This window comes from Penicillium coprophilum, assembly GCF_028826855.1.
Source record: "Penicillium coprophilum strain IBT 35676 chromosome Unknown utg000004l_segment0_segment0, whole genome shotgun sequence".
Taxonomy (NCBI): Eukaryota; Fungi; Ascomycota; class Eurotiomycetes; order Eurotiales; family Aspergillaceae; genus Penicillium; species Penicillium coprophilum.
The window spans coordinates 6,890,379-6,909,727 of NW_026622723.1; the positions used below are offsets into that span (position 1 = coordinate 6,890,379).

Below are 19,349 nucleotides of genomic sequence, written 5' to 3' on the forward strand. Positions count from 1 at the left end.
AACCACATATTGGTAATAATATATGCCCTCAGATTGAAAACTACCATGTTTTGTCACTCGTCATCGGCATACTTGTCGTTTCCTTGAAAGGCGTACAGACGAAGCACATATACAGGGCCTCGGAGTATGAAACAGCATTTTTTCGTCACTGGGCTATTACACGAGGACGGGTATCTGGAACATCTCATGACGAAGGTAGTATTCGGAAGCGAACGGGGCGATTGGCGAGGAAAGCCGAAGGTGTGACATTTGAAGGTCTAGAATATGTACAACATTGCTGAGCGACGTTAGTTAAATGCATTCAAATATTGACGTGATACCAAGACAACACAGAACGAGAAATATCAAAGGTCTGAGTCTCTTCAGATCTCTGTTCATTGCTCAATCACACAATTGTGGGCCGATGTCTTCTTCCACTCCGAAGTATCAGGGGGATGAAGTCCATGGCCCGACGGATCATTCAAATGACATGTCATGAGAAGCTCTTGTGAGGGTTATCGTCATCAAGACTTGACATGAGATATTACATTGAATCTGCACTGTAGCCAAAGACTGGGGAATAAATTTGAAAAAGGACATACCTTCTTGATGAATATCAAAGAAGCCCAACGAGGGCATCACTGTTGCATTTTCTCAAGCGATAAGATGTGGTTGTTGGCGTTGACTGGCAAAGCTTTATTAGAATCAACATCATGTTGTGCCTAGACATGACTTTATTGGGCAGGCTGCAGTGCGACATCAATTAAGATAGCTGCCCCAGTCTGCCAACAACACCATTCTATCGGATGAGATGATTCAAAAGAATCGATGACATAGTTAGTGGTAAGTGGCTAGAGACTCGCAATTGTAGGTTTCTGAGGGATAGCACGCGTGTTGTCAATGTCACGGCGCGCGGAGAGCGTTTACCGCCAATCCTACCGCCTTACTTAAAGTCCGCACAATTGCTTGGGGCTGCAGCACGTGATTGCCAGCGTTATTCCACTGATGAACGCATTGGCTTGCAGATACATTCCGTTATTGGAAGTTCATGCCTGCATCGGCTACTTGTGATGGTCAGTACACCCAACATCTATAATGGCTCACCGAGCATCCAAATGGTGGCAAGAGCCCAGCGATGCCGACCTCGACTACGGATTCGATTCTGACGAACTGGATACCAGATATAACAAACTTGGTCGAAACATCTCCCACGAAAATCAAAGCAAGTCGAGAAACCCCCAGGACACAGAGGATAAGGGTGTGATTGGAATCATGTCTTCTTGGCTTCACCGTCAGGCGGGTTCCTCCCATGGACAGCTTGCGACAGCGGCTGTTGTGTCAGGCGCAGCTGTCGCAGGTGCTATCTTTGGCTACCAGTCATACAAGCGCAAGGAAGCTGTTCATGATCTAAAAGCTTCAATCCCGAGCTTGGATGATCTGCATCCCGCGGAAATGGTAAGCTGCGCCGGTGAAGCTGTGCATTCAGTGCCTAGCAAGCTACAGGGCAAAAAGGACTGACCCGGAGAACATATAGCTTACCGATTTCGGTGCTGCCTCGAATGGAGTACAGCTGAGCAAGGAAGATGAGCGCAGTGCAGCTTTGGCTCGCAGAGCGCAAAAGGGGAGACTATGATGATGGTATGTGACCTTTCTATGGCTTACATCCGCAAATTTATCTGACTCGACCTGCCTCCCTTTGATAGACTTGATTCTTGAACAGCTTGCCCGCAATCGTGTGTTCCTCGGTGATGAAGGCCTCGCAAAACTTCGATCGTCATTCGTTGTCGTTGTCGGCTGTGGTGGTGTCGGTTCACATGCCGCTGCCTCACTGGCCCGATCAGGTGTCTCCAAAATCCGGCTCATCGATTTTGATCAAGTCACACTATCGTCATTGAACCGGCACGCCCTTGCAACATTGGCTGATGTTGGCACACCGAAGGTCCACTGCATCCGGAGGCGACTGGAACAAATCACACCGTGGGTCATGTTCGATTGTCGGAATGAGCTTTATGGAAAGGCCGCATCTGAGGATCTTCTCGGCCCGTGGACTCTGACACACGACGGAGAAGGCCGTCGACCAGATTTCGTGTTGGATTGTATCGATAACATCACATCCAAGGTAGAGTTGTTACACTACTGCCACTCGAATTCCTTGCCTGTGATCTCCTCGATGGGTGCAGGATGCAAGTCGGACCCGACCCGCGTCGTCGTCGGTGACATCTCGCTCAGTACGGATGATCCTTTGTCCCGCAGTACACGCCGCAGGTTGAAGCTTCTCGGTGTTTCGTCTGGCGTTGCAGCTGTATTCTCGACAGAGAAACCGGGACCGGGCAAGGCTAGCTTACTTCCTCTTCCTGAAGATGAATTCAACAAAGGTCAAGTTGGTGAGCTCGGAGTTCTTCCTGACTTCCGAGCCCGCATCCTCCCAGTACTGGGAACCATGCCTGCAGTCTTTGGTTACACCTTAGCCAACCACGTTATCTGCACCATCACTGGATACCCGCTTGATTATAACATGGGTGCCAAGGGCCGCGAGAAACTTTACGACACCATCTTGAGTGCTTTGCTAGGCATGTATGAACGAATGATCCGACAAGTCACCGGTCAAGATACCGTGGGACTTCGTTTACCCCTCAGCAAGGATGACATTGCATTCGTGGTGGAGGAAGTATATCGAGGAAAGAGTGCGGTCAGCGGCTTGTCTAACAGATTGGCTCTCATTCCCTGGCAAACTCCTACACAAGGATGGAATATGGATCTGAGCCTCGACAAGGAAGGACAAAAGACCATCCCGATTAACATTAATGACTTGGTTTGCATGACCAAGGAGGAAGCACTGCGACACGAGAATGAGATACTCAAGGGCGGCAAGAAGGTGGAAGAGGTATATGATGAGGCTGTTCTCCAGCGCGTAAATCTCCGGAGACGGGAAGCGGAAGAGTATGATCAATATCGTGGATAATGTAAAATGTACAATTTAACAAAAGGAACAAAAATCAAGTTTGAAATGTCAAGAGCATGAAGAACATGAAGAAGACAAGCATTTACACTTCGGGGCCTAACTTGAGGAAGCGGGTCTTTAGATATACGTCAGAGCCGCGAGGGATAAGCTTTTTCTGCCTCTTCACGTTCACCTACTCCCGCTCGATTTTGCCGGACAGATGCAGCACATATGAAGCGGGCGATACACCTTAGTTCAAGGATATAAAGCCCATCTGCGCGTATGAAAATGGCGTCTCGCGACTCCCATCCGCATGACTTCGAGTCTAACAGCGCAGAAAACGACTTCTACCCGACCACAACACACCATCCCTCCTACTCGAAACAACTTAAGCAAAATTCTCGCCCACTGATAGATTTTGCCAAAAATGGATGGCAATCTAGAGACCCTGGAGGTCTTCAGCGCGGTTTCAGCGTGGCGGATGACGTCGAATCCCCGGGATGGACCCAAATGGCTCTCTCGGTAGCTTCCGCACCACGTTTCCGACGTTGGGCGATAAGCTATGCCACGTTGTTTATTTTCGCATGTATTGGTTGGCGAATGCTACTTTCTCCGCGACCACAAGAGCAAAGCTCGCTGTCGCATTCACTCGATCCGAGTTCGAAGACAGAGACAGTTGGGTTGTTCGGGGCAAATTCGACCCCTCAATTCGATGGCCTGCTTCATATGTATACATTAGACTCAGGTTTGGTGCCTCAGGATCTAGCAGGAGTGGATGCAGCGAAGTCTGGTCGGAAACGGCTTATCATCGTGGGCGATGTGCATGGCTGTAGAGAGGAGTGTAAGATATCCCCGCAAACCACCGGAAGACTTAGGATTGACCAGCATACAACAGTGGTGCAACTTCTTGAAAAAGTCTCCTTCAAGCAAAAAGATGGCGATCACCTTATCTTTGTCGGTGACCTGATCAACAAGGGACCAGACAGTACAGGAGTTGTGGACTTGGCTCGACAGCTTTCGGCATCTAGTGTCCGTGGGAACCACGAGGATCGGGTTCTGCTTCTTCGACGCGAGATGGTGAAGGCTCAAACTCTTGCAAGTCCCGAGGACGATCAAGAGTCCCATCTCTCATCTAGAGAACTTGGCGAGCGTAAACTCGCGCGCTCTTTGAGCGATGAGCAAGCTCAGTGGCTACAAAACTGTCCCGTGATCCTGAATGTTGGCCAAGTTCAAGGGATGGGCCAGGTGGTTATCGTTCATGCAGGACTCGTACCGGGCATCGAGCTTGAGAAGCAAGACCCCGCTAGCGTGATGACTATGCGGACCATTGATTTAGATACGCATGTACCCAGTCCTAAAAAAAAGGGCATGAACTGGGCTAAGGTATGTAATGTCTTTCTATTTCACCCCTCCAATCTCGCCGCCGGACTGATAAACTTTTAATCTAGATGTTTGATAAACATCAATCCAAACTATATTCGAGCCTCGAGACTTCAACTGAAGCTCCCCTTGCGAACACCATGACGGTTGTATATGGTCACGATGCTTCTACCTCTCTTTCTATCCGCACGTTTACAAAAGGCCTTGACTCGGGTTGTGTAAAGGGTGGAAAGCTCACAGCTTTGGTTATAGAGAATAGCGGAAAGCAAAGTATTGTACAGGTATCATGTCGAGACTATCTCAAGGAATGATAGCTCTTCCAGATAGCTTCCAGCCCAGCTTCATAGGTAGACGTATTCTTATGAGGTGGCGACTATGAACAATATGCTACATAATGACGCATGTGAGGGACAGTCACGATCACGACGTATGAATGGCCTTTAGAAATCCAACAAATCCAGGATATTGCGGTTCAGAGCTTTCCTGATCGTACTTTCACTACTGGAGAGAATCAAATTGAAAACGACGAGCAAAGTCATCGCCCGTATGTGATCCGGTAGCTCGAGGTCACACGACACTCAAGCCGAGGATGGACAAGGATCCAAAGTGGTAACGACAACCGCTACGTCAAATCCTCATGAGTTATTAGCTTGATACTCACTATTAATACGAGTCAAACAGGGTGCACTTGTTATTTGTGCATAAAAGCCAACTCTCATAAGTGGAAGTTTAGGGCAGACGCTCCACCTTTTTCTCCCTTATATCCTATATACAACGATAATAATTCTTCCATAGATCTATCAAGTATAGTTATAAGTATGGTCATATCGTTACATCTATAATTTAGAATTGAAGTTCATATACAAAGACAACAAAGATACCTAAACTTAGTATTAGAGCCAGCGGCTTTTATAACCTTGGAAATGATTCCAGGATACACAGTACTTCCAAAATCCCCTATACGAGCTTAATTCAACGTCCCGCCCAATTTTGCAAACGGGTTCCCCTTTTCCCTTCTCTTCGGGGTATTTTTTTTACCCCAAGAGTAAGATCGAGCATGGGCATGTACTTGTTTGAGGATGACAAACTCCCACGGATGACGGCAATGAGGGCTAAAAAAGGGCTAAAGCCATGATGTAATCTTCCATGTAGAAACTTTCTAGTCAGCCAGACTCGACTCGCACGTCGAAATCCCCCTCGCTCAAATAAGGGGCCAAAATAAAGGATCATAGCCCCCGGTGCTTGCTAAGAAAGTATCTGCCTATACTCGCCACCAGCCGCTATTAACAAGACTATGACGCGTCTTTGCTAAACCAGTGATTAATAAATACGACCAGAAAGATCAAACCTCGGTATCTATTCAAACTAGTCTCTCATCCAGTTGAAACTCCCGTATTCACCTCAACAATCATCACCATGGCAAAAATTTTTCAACAAGTCTTTGGGAAATCTCCATCTCCCCCAACTCAGATCAATATCAACGTGACGACCTCATCGACAACGCTTCACAAACACGGTTCCAACGACCCATTCACACTTACCCTCGAGGCGACTCTTCCCGAATCCACAGGCACACCCAACAAGGCCCTCACCATCCTCACCTTCGACACTCTCCTGGATCCTAAAGGCAATGCTCTCTACGAAAATGGGATAGAATTTGTGAATACCAACACAGACGCCCATGCAAAGCGCACTAGTTTGACCGCACATCATAGTTTCGGCGGCAAGTCTAACATCCTTATTGACCCCCAGTTCGAGCAGTACTTTGTCACTCTCGAGCCCGGTGTGCCGTACCGAGTGACGCATACCATGAGGTCCTGTCCCAGAATTCCGCAAGAGAGTGATTCAAAGTCTGAAGCAGGAAAGGCCTCACTGCAGGAGGGCGAGGCAACCGCTAAGGATGAAGCTATTGTTGCCGCGGCATTCTCTCACGTCACGTCCCTAGACGTGGGATCTACGTATCGGGTGGATTTAGGGGATAAGATGGACCGGATCTCATGGTATCGATATGGATCAAAGGAGGAAGTTTTGAATGGACAGAGTGCTAGAGTGGGACTTGTGCATAGTCTGATGGGGGCTAAAAGGCATCCTGAGCGGGTAGGAGACAGTGAGATGCAGGCGATTCCGCTTGTGATGCAGGGGCTAGCTAGTTTCACGGTCGAAGAGTAAAAACCGCAACAGACTGTAGTTATATTTCTTTTTGACATTGCTTCGTTTCATGGGTGAGTAGCCCGTCTTTTTTTATCCTAACTTGAACTTGTCTTTGGGCCTCTCCACTTCAACCTTCGATAAATAACGGGGCTCGTATGATATTGTCCGAGAACCTTGCCCGCAGGCTTGTGAAAGCCTAGCTTTGTAGATGAAGAAAAGCCGGTTCTTGACAACTTGTCAGATTGGCACGCGGTTGATTGTGGAGATTTGCTGTGAGTCAGGTCCGAGTTGTACCTATCTCATCAATTTCAAATTCTACAATGTGACGATCAACTTGATGTCATCATCAGTCAGGGGTCTCTCACCTAGTAAGCGAGAGATACAATATATAGCAAAGCTAACAATTAATGACAAGCTCATGCTGTACTGTTCTCGCGCCAACAAACAGCGGCATCTAGCCTAGCATAAAACTAGACGACCTCAGTCACTCAGAGAAAGAAAACAGGAATTGATGGTCCTAGGCAAGCCGATCTCAAACAATCCTCCATCATTGCCGCCTCTAGTATTAGTGAAATGTGGGATGTACAAGTAAACCGCCCCCATGGCTCCAGGCCTTGGGGCTTCAGAGCCAGAAGACAGCAATGGGGCTAAGTTCTGGGGCGAATACTAGGATTTCCTTCCTTCATTTAATTATTCAAAGGTGAGTGGTCTAATGAATACCAGGAGCATTGAGAAACAGGTTTGCTATTTGCTTCAGTAAAAGTCAGTCATAAATACATACAATTATGGGGCCAGGTATCATGAATAGATGCAACGAGGGGGCCGGGGATCGGCCCTAGATACAATGAGGGGCTACAAGCTGTGCTGAATTGAAACTATGGAATACGTCTTCTTCAGGAGGATGACATGGCTTGATCCCAAGTAATGAAGAAGGCCATTGGGACATGGGCCTCAAGATATAAAAGAGGAGCGCTGCTGCTTCAGTTGCACATATATTCTATCAGCAAAGAAGTGTATTTCCAAGAATCACCTTGGTCTTCCCAATATCTGTCAAAATATTGAATCCTCAAAAAGAATCTCAAGATGCGTGGCTTTCTTACCCTCGCCGTCTCTCTTTCGGCCCTGTTTTTCACCGGAACAGCGGCCTATCCCACTGAGTTTGTTCTCCTTGATATCTCTCAAGCACAGGACTAATAGGAGTCATTTTAGCCCCGTTGATCTCGAGACCAGAGGCAACATTGCCAAGCGTTCGCTACCAAAGCTCGTTCACTTCGACAATAACAACCCCGATGACCGAAAGAAAAACCTCAAAATTCGACAAGCCTTTCGAGACAGTCTTCAGCTAATGGATCATTCTGTTCAACAGCTTCAAGACAACGTGTTCAAGCAGTACTTCAATGAAGGTGACAGGAGCAAGGCTCAAGATGTGTTCAAGAAGGCCCTTGGCGGTGATCCCGGCAGAGGTGCGAGTGAACTTGTAGACTTTTACAACTAGAATATAGGGACCTGTGAAAACGACGCCGAAAATGACAGCATCTGGCGCCAGAAACAGCCTCCTTTCCACCCGTAACTTTGGACAGCGAGCCGCCGCTTGAACGCCCGCTCTAATGCGGACAGACTTAGGTTTGCCACCGAACTAAAGCATTATTAGACTCATACGAAAATTCTCCCGGGCTATCTGGCTTCACAATAGCAGTCTCTCGAAACCAGGGGGTAAGTGCCACAAAAGCAGAAGTGAGAATTTGCATATCAACAAATATCAGAGGCTGGAGGGCCTGGCCATTAGCGGTATTTATTGGCGTTGCGCCTTGCATGGCTGGACCGTGGAGTACCATATCGAACTGAAGCGCCAGGAGATCGGACATGAAGACAGTAAGCACGTTGCTTCCAGTATCATTGCAGACTAAGAAAGGCCGTGTCAAGTGTTCGTTACCGCCATACTGGGGAGGTAGCCTAATCTGGGCATGTAGCTGGTTTGTGTTAGTTAATAACCTCAAGTCATCATTGATATAGCTTAGATTGTGATATACCTGGTGCATATGGAAGGTGTTCGAATAAGGAAAAGTTTCCGATCTCGACTGGACCATTTGCTGCGGCTAATAGTCATAAAAATACGACATATGATTAGCCTGAGACTATTGATAATACCATATAGGATTATATGATATTTGCCTGTAGTTCTTGTTGCTGGATCATTTGCTGATATTCTAACGTCTAAAGATATCATTAATATGAACCAGTAAAATGGATAGCTAATGGGTTGATGGATATTGAAATATACCTCACACCATCTCATCGCGTTATTGGGTACCGACTCATCTTCCCATGGGTTCCTCTCGACTCGTCGTCCCTCAACAAGGTAGATCGGGGGATCACCTCGTTGGCGTGGTCCAAGCTCGCCATTCTCATATAGGCGAATGAGAGCTTCAACATTCACTCGCTGGGCTTTGCCAAAATCAGTCTGCAGAAAAGCTTTGAGTTGCTCTACTCGCTCCGCGGGGTGGAGGATGTAGGGTATCGGACACGCAGGACTGAACTGAGGATGTGGACCTGACATATTGAAAAGCGTTTGGTGGGAGTGGTTAGTGAAAGGTGAAAAATGTGGGATTGAGGAAAAGTGGTGAGGCTAGCTTAGCCTAGTCTAAAGGGAGAGGTCGGGTCTTTTATGCCAGGCGGATAGAAGGAGAGGTGACAAAACAGTGTATTGGGGCGCTGGGCCGGGAACGGCAAAACTAACCTGATGTAGTAAATCACAGGTCCCAATATTACATCACAACATTGACGTGAACAATGAATGCGGGGACAATACGTTGCTGGGATATACCGGCAAGGATGACAAGGGAAATCAGATCATCCATTTCTGCGAAAGACTCTATAGCAAGCCGCTCATCAAAGATGTCAAGTGCGAGAATCTGCAGGACACTGTTGGTGCCGGCATGGCCGTCATGGGTGCTACCCTGCTGCATGAGTTTATGTGAGTTATTGGATAATGGGTTGTCAGGCCGAAGATATCTTGAGTATGGCTAACGCATCTACCACAGGCATGCTGATGCAATTGGAAAAGCTGCGTAAGTCTCATCTTTTCGTTAATAATGACCAAAGCAATGAAACCTGACAGTTATCAATGCCTTGATAGGCTGGGCAAAGCCATCATCGACGTTGACAACGGCTATGGACCTCTCGAAACTCGCAATCTCAAGGATGGCGAGAATCTCGTCAATGCCGATAACTACACTTGGCTAGCAACGGTACGTTATTTCTATCTTTGGAAACCTAAATGCACAGTTTTGTGGAAGAGAAGACTGACGATTAGTAGGAGAATCTGTGGAGTATCATCTGCCAGAAGAGCTACTCAGCTCCGCGGGACGAAAGAGACACCTCTGACCCTGACTGCGATGATAAGACTTGCACTGTGCAGTAGTTCTGGCCTGTATGTCCAGGCTTTACAGCCAGATTCCAAGGATTCCAAGCCATCAAAGCTAAGGCCTAGATGGAAATCTCCTGGCTTTACATATATGCTATTGTCTCTGGTTACTTGATTTTGTCTAGATATTATCGATTTCCAAACATATACATAGAAGCCCTTGAATCTTTAACTGATTTTGAGTACGCTCTGTGTTTACCAGTAGCAAAGACATGGAGCAGTATCCTCGGTCTCTCCTGCACGGTATATAGTACCCAGATCACTCATGCTCTTTAGCCCCGGAAAAGCCCTGGTATCGACGGTTGAAATGAGTGCTACGAACCGCAATCCAGCCCATGTTTATTCCAAAAACTAACAAAATTTCAACTCTGGGCTGATACGGCGATTAATGGAGGGTCTGGTTTACCCACCCATCACGGACGTGAGCTTGATAGGACTTTTTCTTATGAGAGACTAAACCAGGCGATACATGACCATTGCCAAAGATCCCATAGTCGGGACATCATGGATGTATCAAAATTATCTTTTTCAACAGAAGAATGACGGTATGTACAGATGGCATATACACAGTTCTCTATTCAGATTCAGATTCAGACCCGGATTCAGGATCCTCGGAGGGGATCTCAGGATCAGGGAAAACAAAATTTCCATCAGCGCCCCAAACGGCAGGTGGAGAAAAGTCTTCATACCAAAGACCGCCCAAATGATTAGTGTGAACGAGTCCAAAACGGAAATACTCCAACTCGTTGGGATAAGTACGAGTCCAGGTGAAATCCGGCAAATGCTTGCCATTCTTGGGCCGGAAGACCTGGAAGCGCTCTACGTCGTTGACCAACACACTGAGGCCGTCGGCATGGGGTTCAAGGTCGGGGAACGAGAAGACGAGGGTGTTCGCATCCGTCAAGGAAGGAGGATATATCTTTGGTGGAACAGTACCAAGTTTGGCACCATCAAGAAGGGCGGCTGGAGTTTGGAGAATCGAATCGAAGCCCCAGCGAGCAATGCCGTTTATAAAAAGGCCAATAAGGATACCTGAGTATAGGAGACTGGGTCGCGTTTGCATAGTTGTCCCAGGTAGGAAGAGAAGAGATAGAATATAATGGTGAATTCGTAGGTTCATGTTCGGAACGGCGACAAGAATGAGAACAACTGCAACAAGGACACCGTAAATGCTTATCGTAGGGAAGAACCGTCCCTCACGACGGAAACAGTGTGCTTGACCAAAGGCGATGGCGATTAAAGACCCAAGTACAATGATGAGAGCCATGAGAGCACCCGGTTGCTGCTGAATATCGTGGGGCGTGAGGCGAGAGATCGGAATACGATCAAACGTGTCTGTATTCAGGGCGCCAACCCAGCAGCCGCCCAGCCACAGTACAGTCTTGTCCCAGTGTGCATCCAAATTCTTGAGTGTGTGCCGGACGCAGAAGTAATACAACACAAATCCAACAAATGCTCCAGGTAGGAATCGACCGAGCGCAATTGACACAAGGTCATAATAGCTCCCCATCGAGGGTGGGTCGGAGGCCATGGCGACCTGGAACCAGACAATGAAATATATCATGGAATAGAACGCCGGTGCCGATGTCACAACTAATGACAAAATGGTGGTCCAGATCAATGTGAAGGCGAAGAGCGACCAGCGCGCATCGGCACATTTGATCGATTTTGTCTCGTTCGAGTCTGGGGATGACACTTCATTACTGAGTCGGAATGATATCGGGAAACTCGAAAGAAACTCTACGCTTTCGATTCCGTTTTGCATGATCGAATGAAAGCTTTTCTGCTCGCCGGTGCGGTGCAGGACGCCACATCCGCCCCTCGCATCGTCAATGAGACCTGCATGCAGTGCCGACGCGCAGATTGACGAATCACCGCGGTAGGTGCCGCTGTTATGACCATCCACCTTAAATGGCTTACCCCCCACGACCAAGGGTCGGTAATTGAGCTCCTGGTCGCCAACAACATACGGCTCCAGGAGAATCGCCGCCGCACAACCAGAGGGACATCGGAATGCAAAGGATTGGTCCTCGAATGGGCGACAAGAATCACCATTCAGTCCGCAATTTGTGGCATTGTTCCTATACAGAGATGGTTAGGTTCATGAGATCTGAGGGATAAAAATAGAAACACACCATAAACGGTGGTGACACGACAGCTTGACGGGCTGCCCATATCCCGGCACATCTTGACCCGCAAAAGAAGCTTTCAGGGACACGAAGAACACGACAATCCAAAAGATCAAAGCACCAAAAAGAAGCGCAATCTTAGAATTTCGGTGCGGGAATTTCTGGTCAATCAGACGCGCCGGCGCAGTCTGTAAACGAGCGAACCAGGGGTTAATGTGATAGATATGCGCCGGTGTCGGGCCCCGGAGCCATGCGCAGAATCCCGAGGGCGTACAAGAAAACGGTGGATCGCGCTCGAATTTCTCCGATTGAGCCTCCATGCCGTGGACCTCTGAGGGCAGAAGAGGCACGTCGCCTAATTCCAAGTCGAAGTTTAGTTCATCACTGTCGCGGGCTTCATCCTTGTACTGCGATCCGATCTCCTGCAAGGGATACTCCGAGGTTGACTTATCTGGTGAGGGCGATCGTGCACCCGCGGCAGATTCCGGTCGCGACTGCATCTTTTTTTTATTTACAATTGGTTTACCTGAGCTCTGAAGCTCTCAGGGGGAAGGAAGTGGAATTCCTCAATGTCGAACTCGACGTTCCTGGAATTTCTTGGCTTTTAGTCATCCGGATTGCTACTCCGAGATCAATCCGGCGTCTCATCATGAGTTCCCAATATCAACCGTGTGACTTAGATCCTTCACCCTGCAGCTCTTCTTCACCTAACCATCTTCAGAAGTATGGCACCTCTTCACTACCTATCTAGAGCCCAGCAAACCCACACAGTCAGAATCACTAGTTATCTGAGGCCAATCTCAGGACGCTAGTAATCCCAGGCTGGTACTCTTTATCCTAGCCACAGCTCTTATTACAGTCCTCTACAAATAGGCCGTTGGTTTGAGTCGGGTTTGGCAGAGCGCTAGTGGAAGAAAAGAAACTTGACGTCCGGGAACTAGTCTAGATCAAGTGTACTGATAAGTTGAAGACAGACATAGATATATGCGAGAAGTTCTACCAGTCTAGTAAAGAGACATTCCCAGAATACTAGCAACTTTGCAATTCACAACAATTGCTCACAATCTAGAGATTCCTGTTGCGAATAATACAACAGAATAAGACCATGATTGATTCATTTTACTAGTCATAAACTAAGCCGATTGATTACCAATAGTCACGGCCTTGATATTTTGGTATTCGCCCAGCCCATACTTGCTTCCTTCGTGTCCAATGCCACTCTCCTTCACTCCTCCGAAGGGGGTTTCAACTGCACTCATCAATCCAGTATTAACACCAACCATACCGCATTCCAGGCGCTGCGCAACTCGCAGAACACGGTTCACATTCTCACTGAAGAAGTAACCAGCGAGACCAAACTCGGTATCGTTGGCCATTTCGATGACCTCATCTTCCGATGAGAATGGGAAAATGGCTGCGATAGGTCCAAATGTCTCATCGGTCGCAAGGAGCATGTCCTTATTGGCGTTGGTGATGATAGTGGGTTGGTAAAAGAACCCAGGGGGCGTATCAGTTGGTACATCACCACCATATCGCAGCTGACCTCCCTTCTGGAGAGCATCTTGTACATGGCTCTTGACTTTGTCCACAGCGGCAGCGTTGACGAGAGGGCCATGCGTGACACCTTCATCAATTCCACGTCCCAACTTGAATGATGAGACACGCCGGATCAGTCCTTGGGTGAAATCCTCCAAGACATCCTTATGCACGTAAAGCCTATTTGCGCAAACACATGTTTGACCAGAAGAGCGGAACTTGCAAATCAGGGCCCCCTCGATGGCCTTTTCGATATTTGCATCATCGAACACAATGAAAGGTGCATTTCCACCAAGCTCCATGCTGACCCGCTTGATTGTACCGGCAGCAAGCTTGGTGAGCATTTTACCAACGTTGGTCGAGCCAGTAAAGCTTATCTTCTTGACCTTGGGGTGGGTTGCCAACTCCAAAGAAGCATTGCGATCTTTGGTCGGCACAACATGCACGATGTCCGGGGGAATCCCGCGTCCAGAGCAAGCCTAACTAATGCGATCGCACTGAACGGTGTTTCACTTGGGGGCTTGATGACAACTGAGCAGCCTGCCGCAAATGCCGGTGCGATCTTCCGAGTAATCATCGCCGCAGGGAAGTTCCACGGTGTGATAATACCGCACACACCAACTGGCTCCTTGAAAGTCATAGCTGTAGTGTTCTGGTAAGAAGACGGAATGACGTCTCCATATGATCGGACTGCTTCTTCCGCAAACCAGGCAACAAATGATGCTGCATATGCCACCTCGCCTTTTGCTTCTGCCAGTGTTTTACCATTCTCCAAAGAGAGTATATTTGCAACTATCCCATGTCAATATCTGGACCAATTTCGAGGACGAATTGATGTGCACTTACGGTCGTCCAGATTCTGCAAGATAAGGTCATTCCATTTGCGTAGAAGCACGCTTCTTTGCTTTGCCGTGGTACTAAAGAAGTATTTTCGGAATCCACGATCGGCATCTTCAATGGCTTCCACAAAGTCTTGTTGGGAAAAGTCCGCGCAATGGCCCAGAACCTGACCAGAGGAAGGCTCAATAACCGGGAACATCTTGTTTGAGGACGCAGATTTCCAATTTCCTGCAACAAATCCCCGACTGTCAAACAGCGCAGGGTTCTTTAATTGAACGGGGAGTTGATTATGAGGTTGATCCATCGTGTCGTGTGAAATATAGTGATGACTAGATTCCTTTCAAAATAAATGTCGCAAAGATCAATCAAGTGTAAAATCCCATCGCAAGAGGGTGCTAACAATTTTATATCCTTTGTCTGGTGAACAATCGGCCAGAACACCGAGGTTGGAGACCAGATCGCATTCGGGAATCCTCGGCAGGAAATTAGAGTTCTTGACTTCTGGAAGACAAGATGTCAGTTGAGCTAATGCGTGTAACTTATGGAATAGTGGGAAACTGATGAATGTATTTGAGCCACCAAGGCGTGTGGTGTGGATATCTCAGTTTCTCCAATGTGACTTTCTCATCTTGTAATGATCACTACCCCCGGGGCTAATTGAGCTTCAATAGATCAAACGCTTGCCTCGGCACCCAGCCCCAATTATGGCCGATTTCCTAGGACGGGTTGAACCATGCATACCCGTACGAATCTGGTCGAGAATGCATGTAAATGCATTTACTTCGTGCACGACCCCATATATTATAGAGTTATATTTCAGCATACCATCGAAATACTTCAATACAGAGCCCGAATGGTCAACCGAGAGATATTCCGAAATATAACCCAAATAATACGCCGAAAAATACCCCGAGTGCCCCGAGAAGACTGTACCCCGAAGACTGAACCACCGTGATCAATCAATATTGTTAGTAATCCATACATATACCTAGGTAGTTCCCGAAGTATATAGCCAGTAATCTAAAAGATCATACTGCCATATCTAGCGTACTAAACGAGCAGTATGATCTGCTAGATTGATCTTGATATCTTATCACAATCATGGGTTTGGGATGTCCCGGAGTTTGAGAATTAGCATTCTTCAATCTGTAACCAAGGCAGCGATATAGGCTAGCAGTATATTAATCGATTGATGGTACCTGCAATACTGCTCATATGTATAGGGTTTGTGGCTGGAAAGCCACACATGCCCGGCGAACTGAGGTTCGACCAACATCCATTTTTACAATCATAGACCAAATTTTTTTAGTATTTTATTGCTACGATATTTTGAAAAGTTAAAATATAAGAGCAAGCTAGAAGATTTAATCTTATATTGGATTTCTCGAACACAAGTTTGAAGATAGAACAAGAACCTGAGATAGCCATAGGCTTGAGTAGTGACTAGTCTCGCACAGAGAATGATACGATAGTGTTCATATATGAGAGGAGATGAATTGAAAGTAATCCGGATGAAGGTGACTATGGTAAAAAAGGAGCTGAAATAGCGTCCGCGGTAGCCATATTTGGCAGCAAATCTCCCATCAACATGAGACAAAAAGACCGAATTGACGACCATAAACATCAGAATATAGAATACGAGTCTACCGTGGCTGTATGCTAGGGTTCATATAAAGACCCATAATGTCAGCAGGTGGTGGAGACTCAGGCTCAGGCTCAGGCTCGCACTCAGGGATAGGCCGCAGGGGCAATGCAGGGGTGTAAGGGCCAGGTACCGGGCGGTTATAAGCTAGATAAGTATCGACTGGAGGAGGAGATCGAGGCCTCACCGGGATCCGAGAGTTCATACGAGCGAAACGATCCGCTCGAGGGATCTGAAGGGCATTCACATATGGCGCTGGAGCGGTATCCTCAGCCTCAGAAATGGTTGTAAGGGAACGGAACAGCTAAGTCCCAGAGGAATGACTGGGCCTCGATGTTACGGGCAACACCAACGGGGGACATATGGCGCAAAAGGTCACCTGTTAGCATGTTCAAAGTGTCAGCGGTGTAGATGCAAGCCCAGTCAAACTCGGACATTGGGGGTTGTCCAGGGCGGTCGATGAGGACTGTGAAGAATCCAGCGGGTACAACACGCACGAGCTCGTTTGTCGGGCAATCGATGGCCATCATCTGTCCAGCTCGTTTGAGCTGTTCCAGTGACCGATGAAGTTGACCTACCCTATCACTCAATTCCTCCTCAAGCGATAAACCATTGTGCAGGATGTCATCAACGAGCTGCTGGCAGCGGGATTGAAATCCATTGCGTGTGGTTTGGAAGAGCCGGGACGAAGTGTTGTCTAGCATCACCGACATGGCTTCCCACCGATACCAAAAGCCCAAAGGTGTGGGTGAATCGATTGTGACAGGCTGTGGTAATAATGGCCAGGGGAACTGACTATCTAATTGGAAAGTCAGCAAGAGTGGATCGTCAAGTACTGTGCAGGCTCGATCAAATATTGTATGAACGTTCAACACGGCCTATTTATATTATTTCTGGGCCATACTGGCCTCAATGAGAAGATTATCATTCTTGGGGATGAAAAGAAAATGGCGAGTGAAGGACAACAAGCAAACAACAAAGGCGAAAAAGGAAACATACAAAACAAGAAGACCTGCGACATAATGGCCTTGTTGACGATTCTTTGTTACTCAGACCGGGTACCGGGAACTAGGCAAAGATGTGAGTGTAACGAAGCATGTGAAGACTATTGAACACAATTATATAGCTATGGTTAATTAGGGTACACGCTCACGCGGTTATAGATTAAGAAACTGTATGTATTAAGAATTAATTGCAAGAAAGTGACCTTTCACCGAGATCCAGAGCCAAATTTCCAAAAACAAAGCACTAGAAGATTATTCCGCCAAGGGTATCAACGTGAGTCGTAAGTCGTTCTTCTCCAAATAACGAGAAGCACGAGAAGAAGAAAAGGAAATAAAAAAGTAAGAATATCACAAAAAAGCTGATTACGGGTATTGTGCTGGGTGGGAGGAGCGATGCACATATTCGGTCGTGTACTTCCGAGTTCTGGCGCTTGTCTCCGCTATGCCGAGACTTGGTGAGTCGATATTATTATCTAGACGGCGGAGCGACGACCCCAGCGGCGGCGGTGGTGGCTATTCAGTATGTCAGTATAAATCTTCCGGTCTGTGTCATCCGACGGCGTGCATGGCCACTTACACTCTGTCAGTGGTGCTGTCGCGAACGCGGAAGGTAAACCAGATCCCCTTGAGGCTTATTAGTATCTATACTTGTGGACTGTGTACTCTCATCACATACCACAATAGCAGAAACAAGCCAGACAATAGCAGAAAGGAAGCTGAAAGCCTCAGCTGCCTTCCATCGGCCACACATCTGATCCCCTCTGAAGTGCCAGGACCAGATGCTGCCGCAGGGCATGTGGTGGAGGGCGTCGACGAGGACACCGAAGGCAGCGAACCAGGCAAGCGAAATTAGAATGTCCACTAGATTCCAATAAGCATTTATCATAATTTATCAGGTAGTGTATTGAGCACATACTAGGCCAGGAGAAGAATCCCGACGAGAATGGGATCAGCCATATGAGGCCCAGCAATATCGATAAGCCAGCGATTACTTCAGTATAGATCCATCGCGACTGGGGCCACCAGTCAACATCTGAGCTGCTATGGTTGACCTGGGCAAGGTAGTGTCCGATAACACCTGCGACGACCTAGAAGAAATATAAAATCAGATGCGGTTTATAACTCGGTACAGGGCAGTATTACTCACAGCTGCAAAGGCAATCTCCGCGACGCGAAGTAGGATAGACGCGAGGCGTGAAATGACAGGCATTTTTGAGGTGATGTCAAATCAATAGGCCCTTTCTTTTGATAAATCCAAGGATGTGATTTGTCAGGAGTTAACGTGTTAAGCTGTGCGAGAAAGTTGTAACGAAGGAAGAGAGGGTATGGACTGGGGGAAGGAAGAAGCTATATAACGTATGAGGTTGCACAGACAGGCAAAGCCCGAGAGGAAGTGACAGTGTGTTTTCCAAGCAAGGGCCAAACGTGAAAGCCTAATACTACTGATCATAAAAGCTACGTTCAAGTAAAAAGAACCCAAAATACAGCACAGCTTGCATTGTGCACAACCAATAGGGGCCATCCAAGGCTACCGATGTCGTCAGATCAGTTTCATGTGCAGCGAGTTCTTTCCAATAAGCCGAGGTCACCATTGGTCAAAGAGTGCCGTGAACAAAACGTGCCCAACCCGTTTTCCAGGCTTGGGTGGGTAAGAGATCGACTTTTCGCGGCGGACTGACCGCTGATGTGGACTGTGGCTGAATGCTCCTCAACACCCGATCGGAGCAAGGAGTGGGCCTCTGGACTGTCAAAAATAAGGGGATACAGGTACTGCATAGCCCTGGGGGTATTTGGAAAACACCGGTGCCTTCATAACATGATCCTTGTGTTCCCCAGACCCAGCCTTCCCATGTCCAAAAATGTCTCGTGGCGACGTGCTGGCGCAGAATACAGTGTCTTCTGTACGGAGTGCTGCATTGTGATATACTTCAGTGGCTTGGTCTTTGCGTGAGTTGACTGCCGATCGCATCGACTATTGGTGATAGCTCTGATTTCTCCAGAATTGGGTTTGGTCTCCACTCAGGTCGATCATTGTCTGACAGGTGCGTGGCTCTAGACATCCCCGAGCTGGGGGAGATCCGGTTTGAAGCGAGACGACACTGACATCATAGTTGACATGGGTCATCTGACCTTCGTTTCTCAGCCTTATGACGTGGGCCCATGCCTAGATAACTCTCACAACTTTGGAAGCTTGGTTCTGTTTATTTTGCATTTTTTTTTTGATATTTGAGCATGTTGAGTTGTGTATAGAATGTTACTCCCAAACTGATATTTCATCTACAGGTGGAGGTACAGCAGACTTAGGCAGACTTAGCAAAAGAAA

The 19,349-nt window shown here is 47.5% G+C and overlaps 8 protein-coding genes across 8 annotated transcripts; 4 read left to right on the plus strand and 4 right to left on the minus strand.

Moving 5' to 3' along the window:
* Window positions 1-1,562: 1,562 nt before the first annotated feature.
* N7500_007020 (Molybdenum cofactor biosynthesis MoeB) lies at window positions 1,563-4,611 on the plus strand (the record flags this gene model as incomplete). The annotated part of the gene is made up of 5 exons (XM_056678164.1): window positions 1,563-1,617; window positions 1,683-2,919; window positions 3,253-3,761; window positions 3,816-4,303; window positions 4,369-4,611. 5 exons carry the CDS (start codon window positions 1,563-1,565, stop codon window positions 4,609-4,611), a joined length of 2,532 nt encoding a protein of 843 aa, XP_056533164.1.
* Window positions 4,612-5,716: 1,105 nt separating this feature from the next.
* On the plus strand, window positions 5,717-6,469 carry N7500_007021 (uncharacterized protein; the record flags this gene model as incomplete). The annotated part of the gene is made up of 1 exon (XM_056678165.1): window positions 5,717-6,469. The coding sequence occupies one exon, from the start codon at window positions 5,717-5,719 to the stop codon at window positions 6,467-6,469; it is 753 nt and encodes a 250-aa protein (XP_056533165.1).
* Window positions 6,470-7,534: 1,065 nt separating this feature from the next.
* N7500_007022 (uncharacterized protein) lies at window positions 7,535-7,946 on the plus strand (the record flags this gene model as incomplete). Its single annotated transcript, XM_056678166.1, has 2 exons — window positions 7,535-7,608; window positions 7,661-7,946. The coding sequence occupies 2 exons, from the start codon at window positions 7,535-7,537 to the stop codon at window positions 7,944-7,946; spliced, it is 360 nt and encodes a 119-aa protein (XP_056533166.1).
* Window positions 7,947-9,387: 1,441 nt separating this feature from the next.
* Window positions 9,388-9,872, plus strand: N7500_007023 (uncharacterized protein; the record flags this gene model as incomplete). The annotated part of the gene is made up of 4 exons (XM_056678167.1): window positions 9,388-9,425; window positions 9,493-9,519; window positions 9,588-9,699; window positions 9,768-9,872. 4 exons carry the CDS (start codon window positions 9,388-9,390, stop codon window positions 9,870-9,872), a joined length of 282 nt encoding a protein of 93 aa, XP_056533167.1.
* Window positions 9,873-10,449: 577 nt separating this feature from the next.
* N7500_007024 (LCCL domain-containing protein) lies at window positions 10,450-12,504 on the minus strand (the record flags this gene model as incomplete). The annotated part of the gene is made up of 2 exons (XM_056678168.1): window positions 10,450-11,956; window positions 12,011-12,504. The coding sequence occupies 2 exons, from the start codon at window positions 12,502-12,504 to the stop codon at window positions 10,450-10,452; spliced, it is 2,001 nt and encodes a 666-aa protein (XP_056533168.1).
* Window positions 12,505-13,137: 633 nt separating this feature from the next.
* N7500_007025 (NAD-dependent succinate-semialdehyde dehydrogenase) lies at window positions 13,138-14,684 on the minus strand (the record flags this gene model as incomplete). The annotated part of the gene is made up of 3 exons (XM_056678169.1): window positions 13,138-13,964; window positions 14,039-14,332; window positions 14,387-14,684. The coding sequence occupies 3 exons, from the start codon at window positions 14,682-14,684 to the stop codon at window positions 13,138-13,140; spliced, it is 1,419 nt and encodes a 472-aa protein (XP_056533169.1).
* A 1,339-nt stretch (window positions 14,685-16,023) lies between these two features.
* On the minus strand, window positions 16,024-16,735 carry N7500_007026 (uncharacterized protein; the record flags this gene model as incomplete). Its single annotated transcript, XM_056678170.1, has 2 exons — window positions 16,024-16,296; window positions 16,325-16,735. 2 exons carry the CDS (start codon window positions 16,733-16,735, stop codon window positions 16,024-16,026), a joined length of 684 nt encoding a protein of 227 aa, XP_056533170.1.
* Window positions 16,736-17,499: 764 nt separating this feature from the next.
* N7500_007027 (MARVEL domain-containing protein) lies at window positions 17,500-18,236 on the minus strand (the record flags this gene model as incomplete). Its single annotated transcript, XM_056678171.1, has 5 exons — window positions 17,500-17,539; window positions 17,604-17,650; window positions 17,703-17,887; window positions 17,943-18,114; window positions 18,174-18,236. The coding sequence occupies 5 exons, from the start codon at window positions 18,234-18,236 to the stop codon at window positions 17,500-17,502; spliced, it is 507 nt and encodes a 168-aa protein (XP_056533171.1).
* Window positions 18,237-19,349: the final 1,113 nt, after the last annotated feature.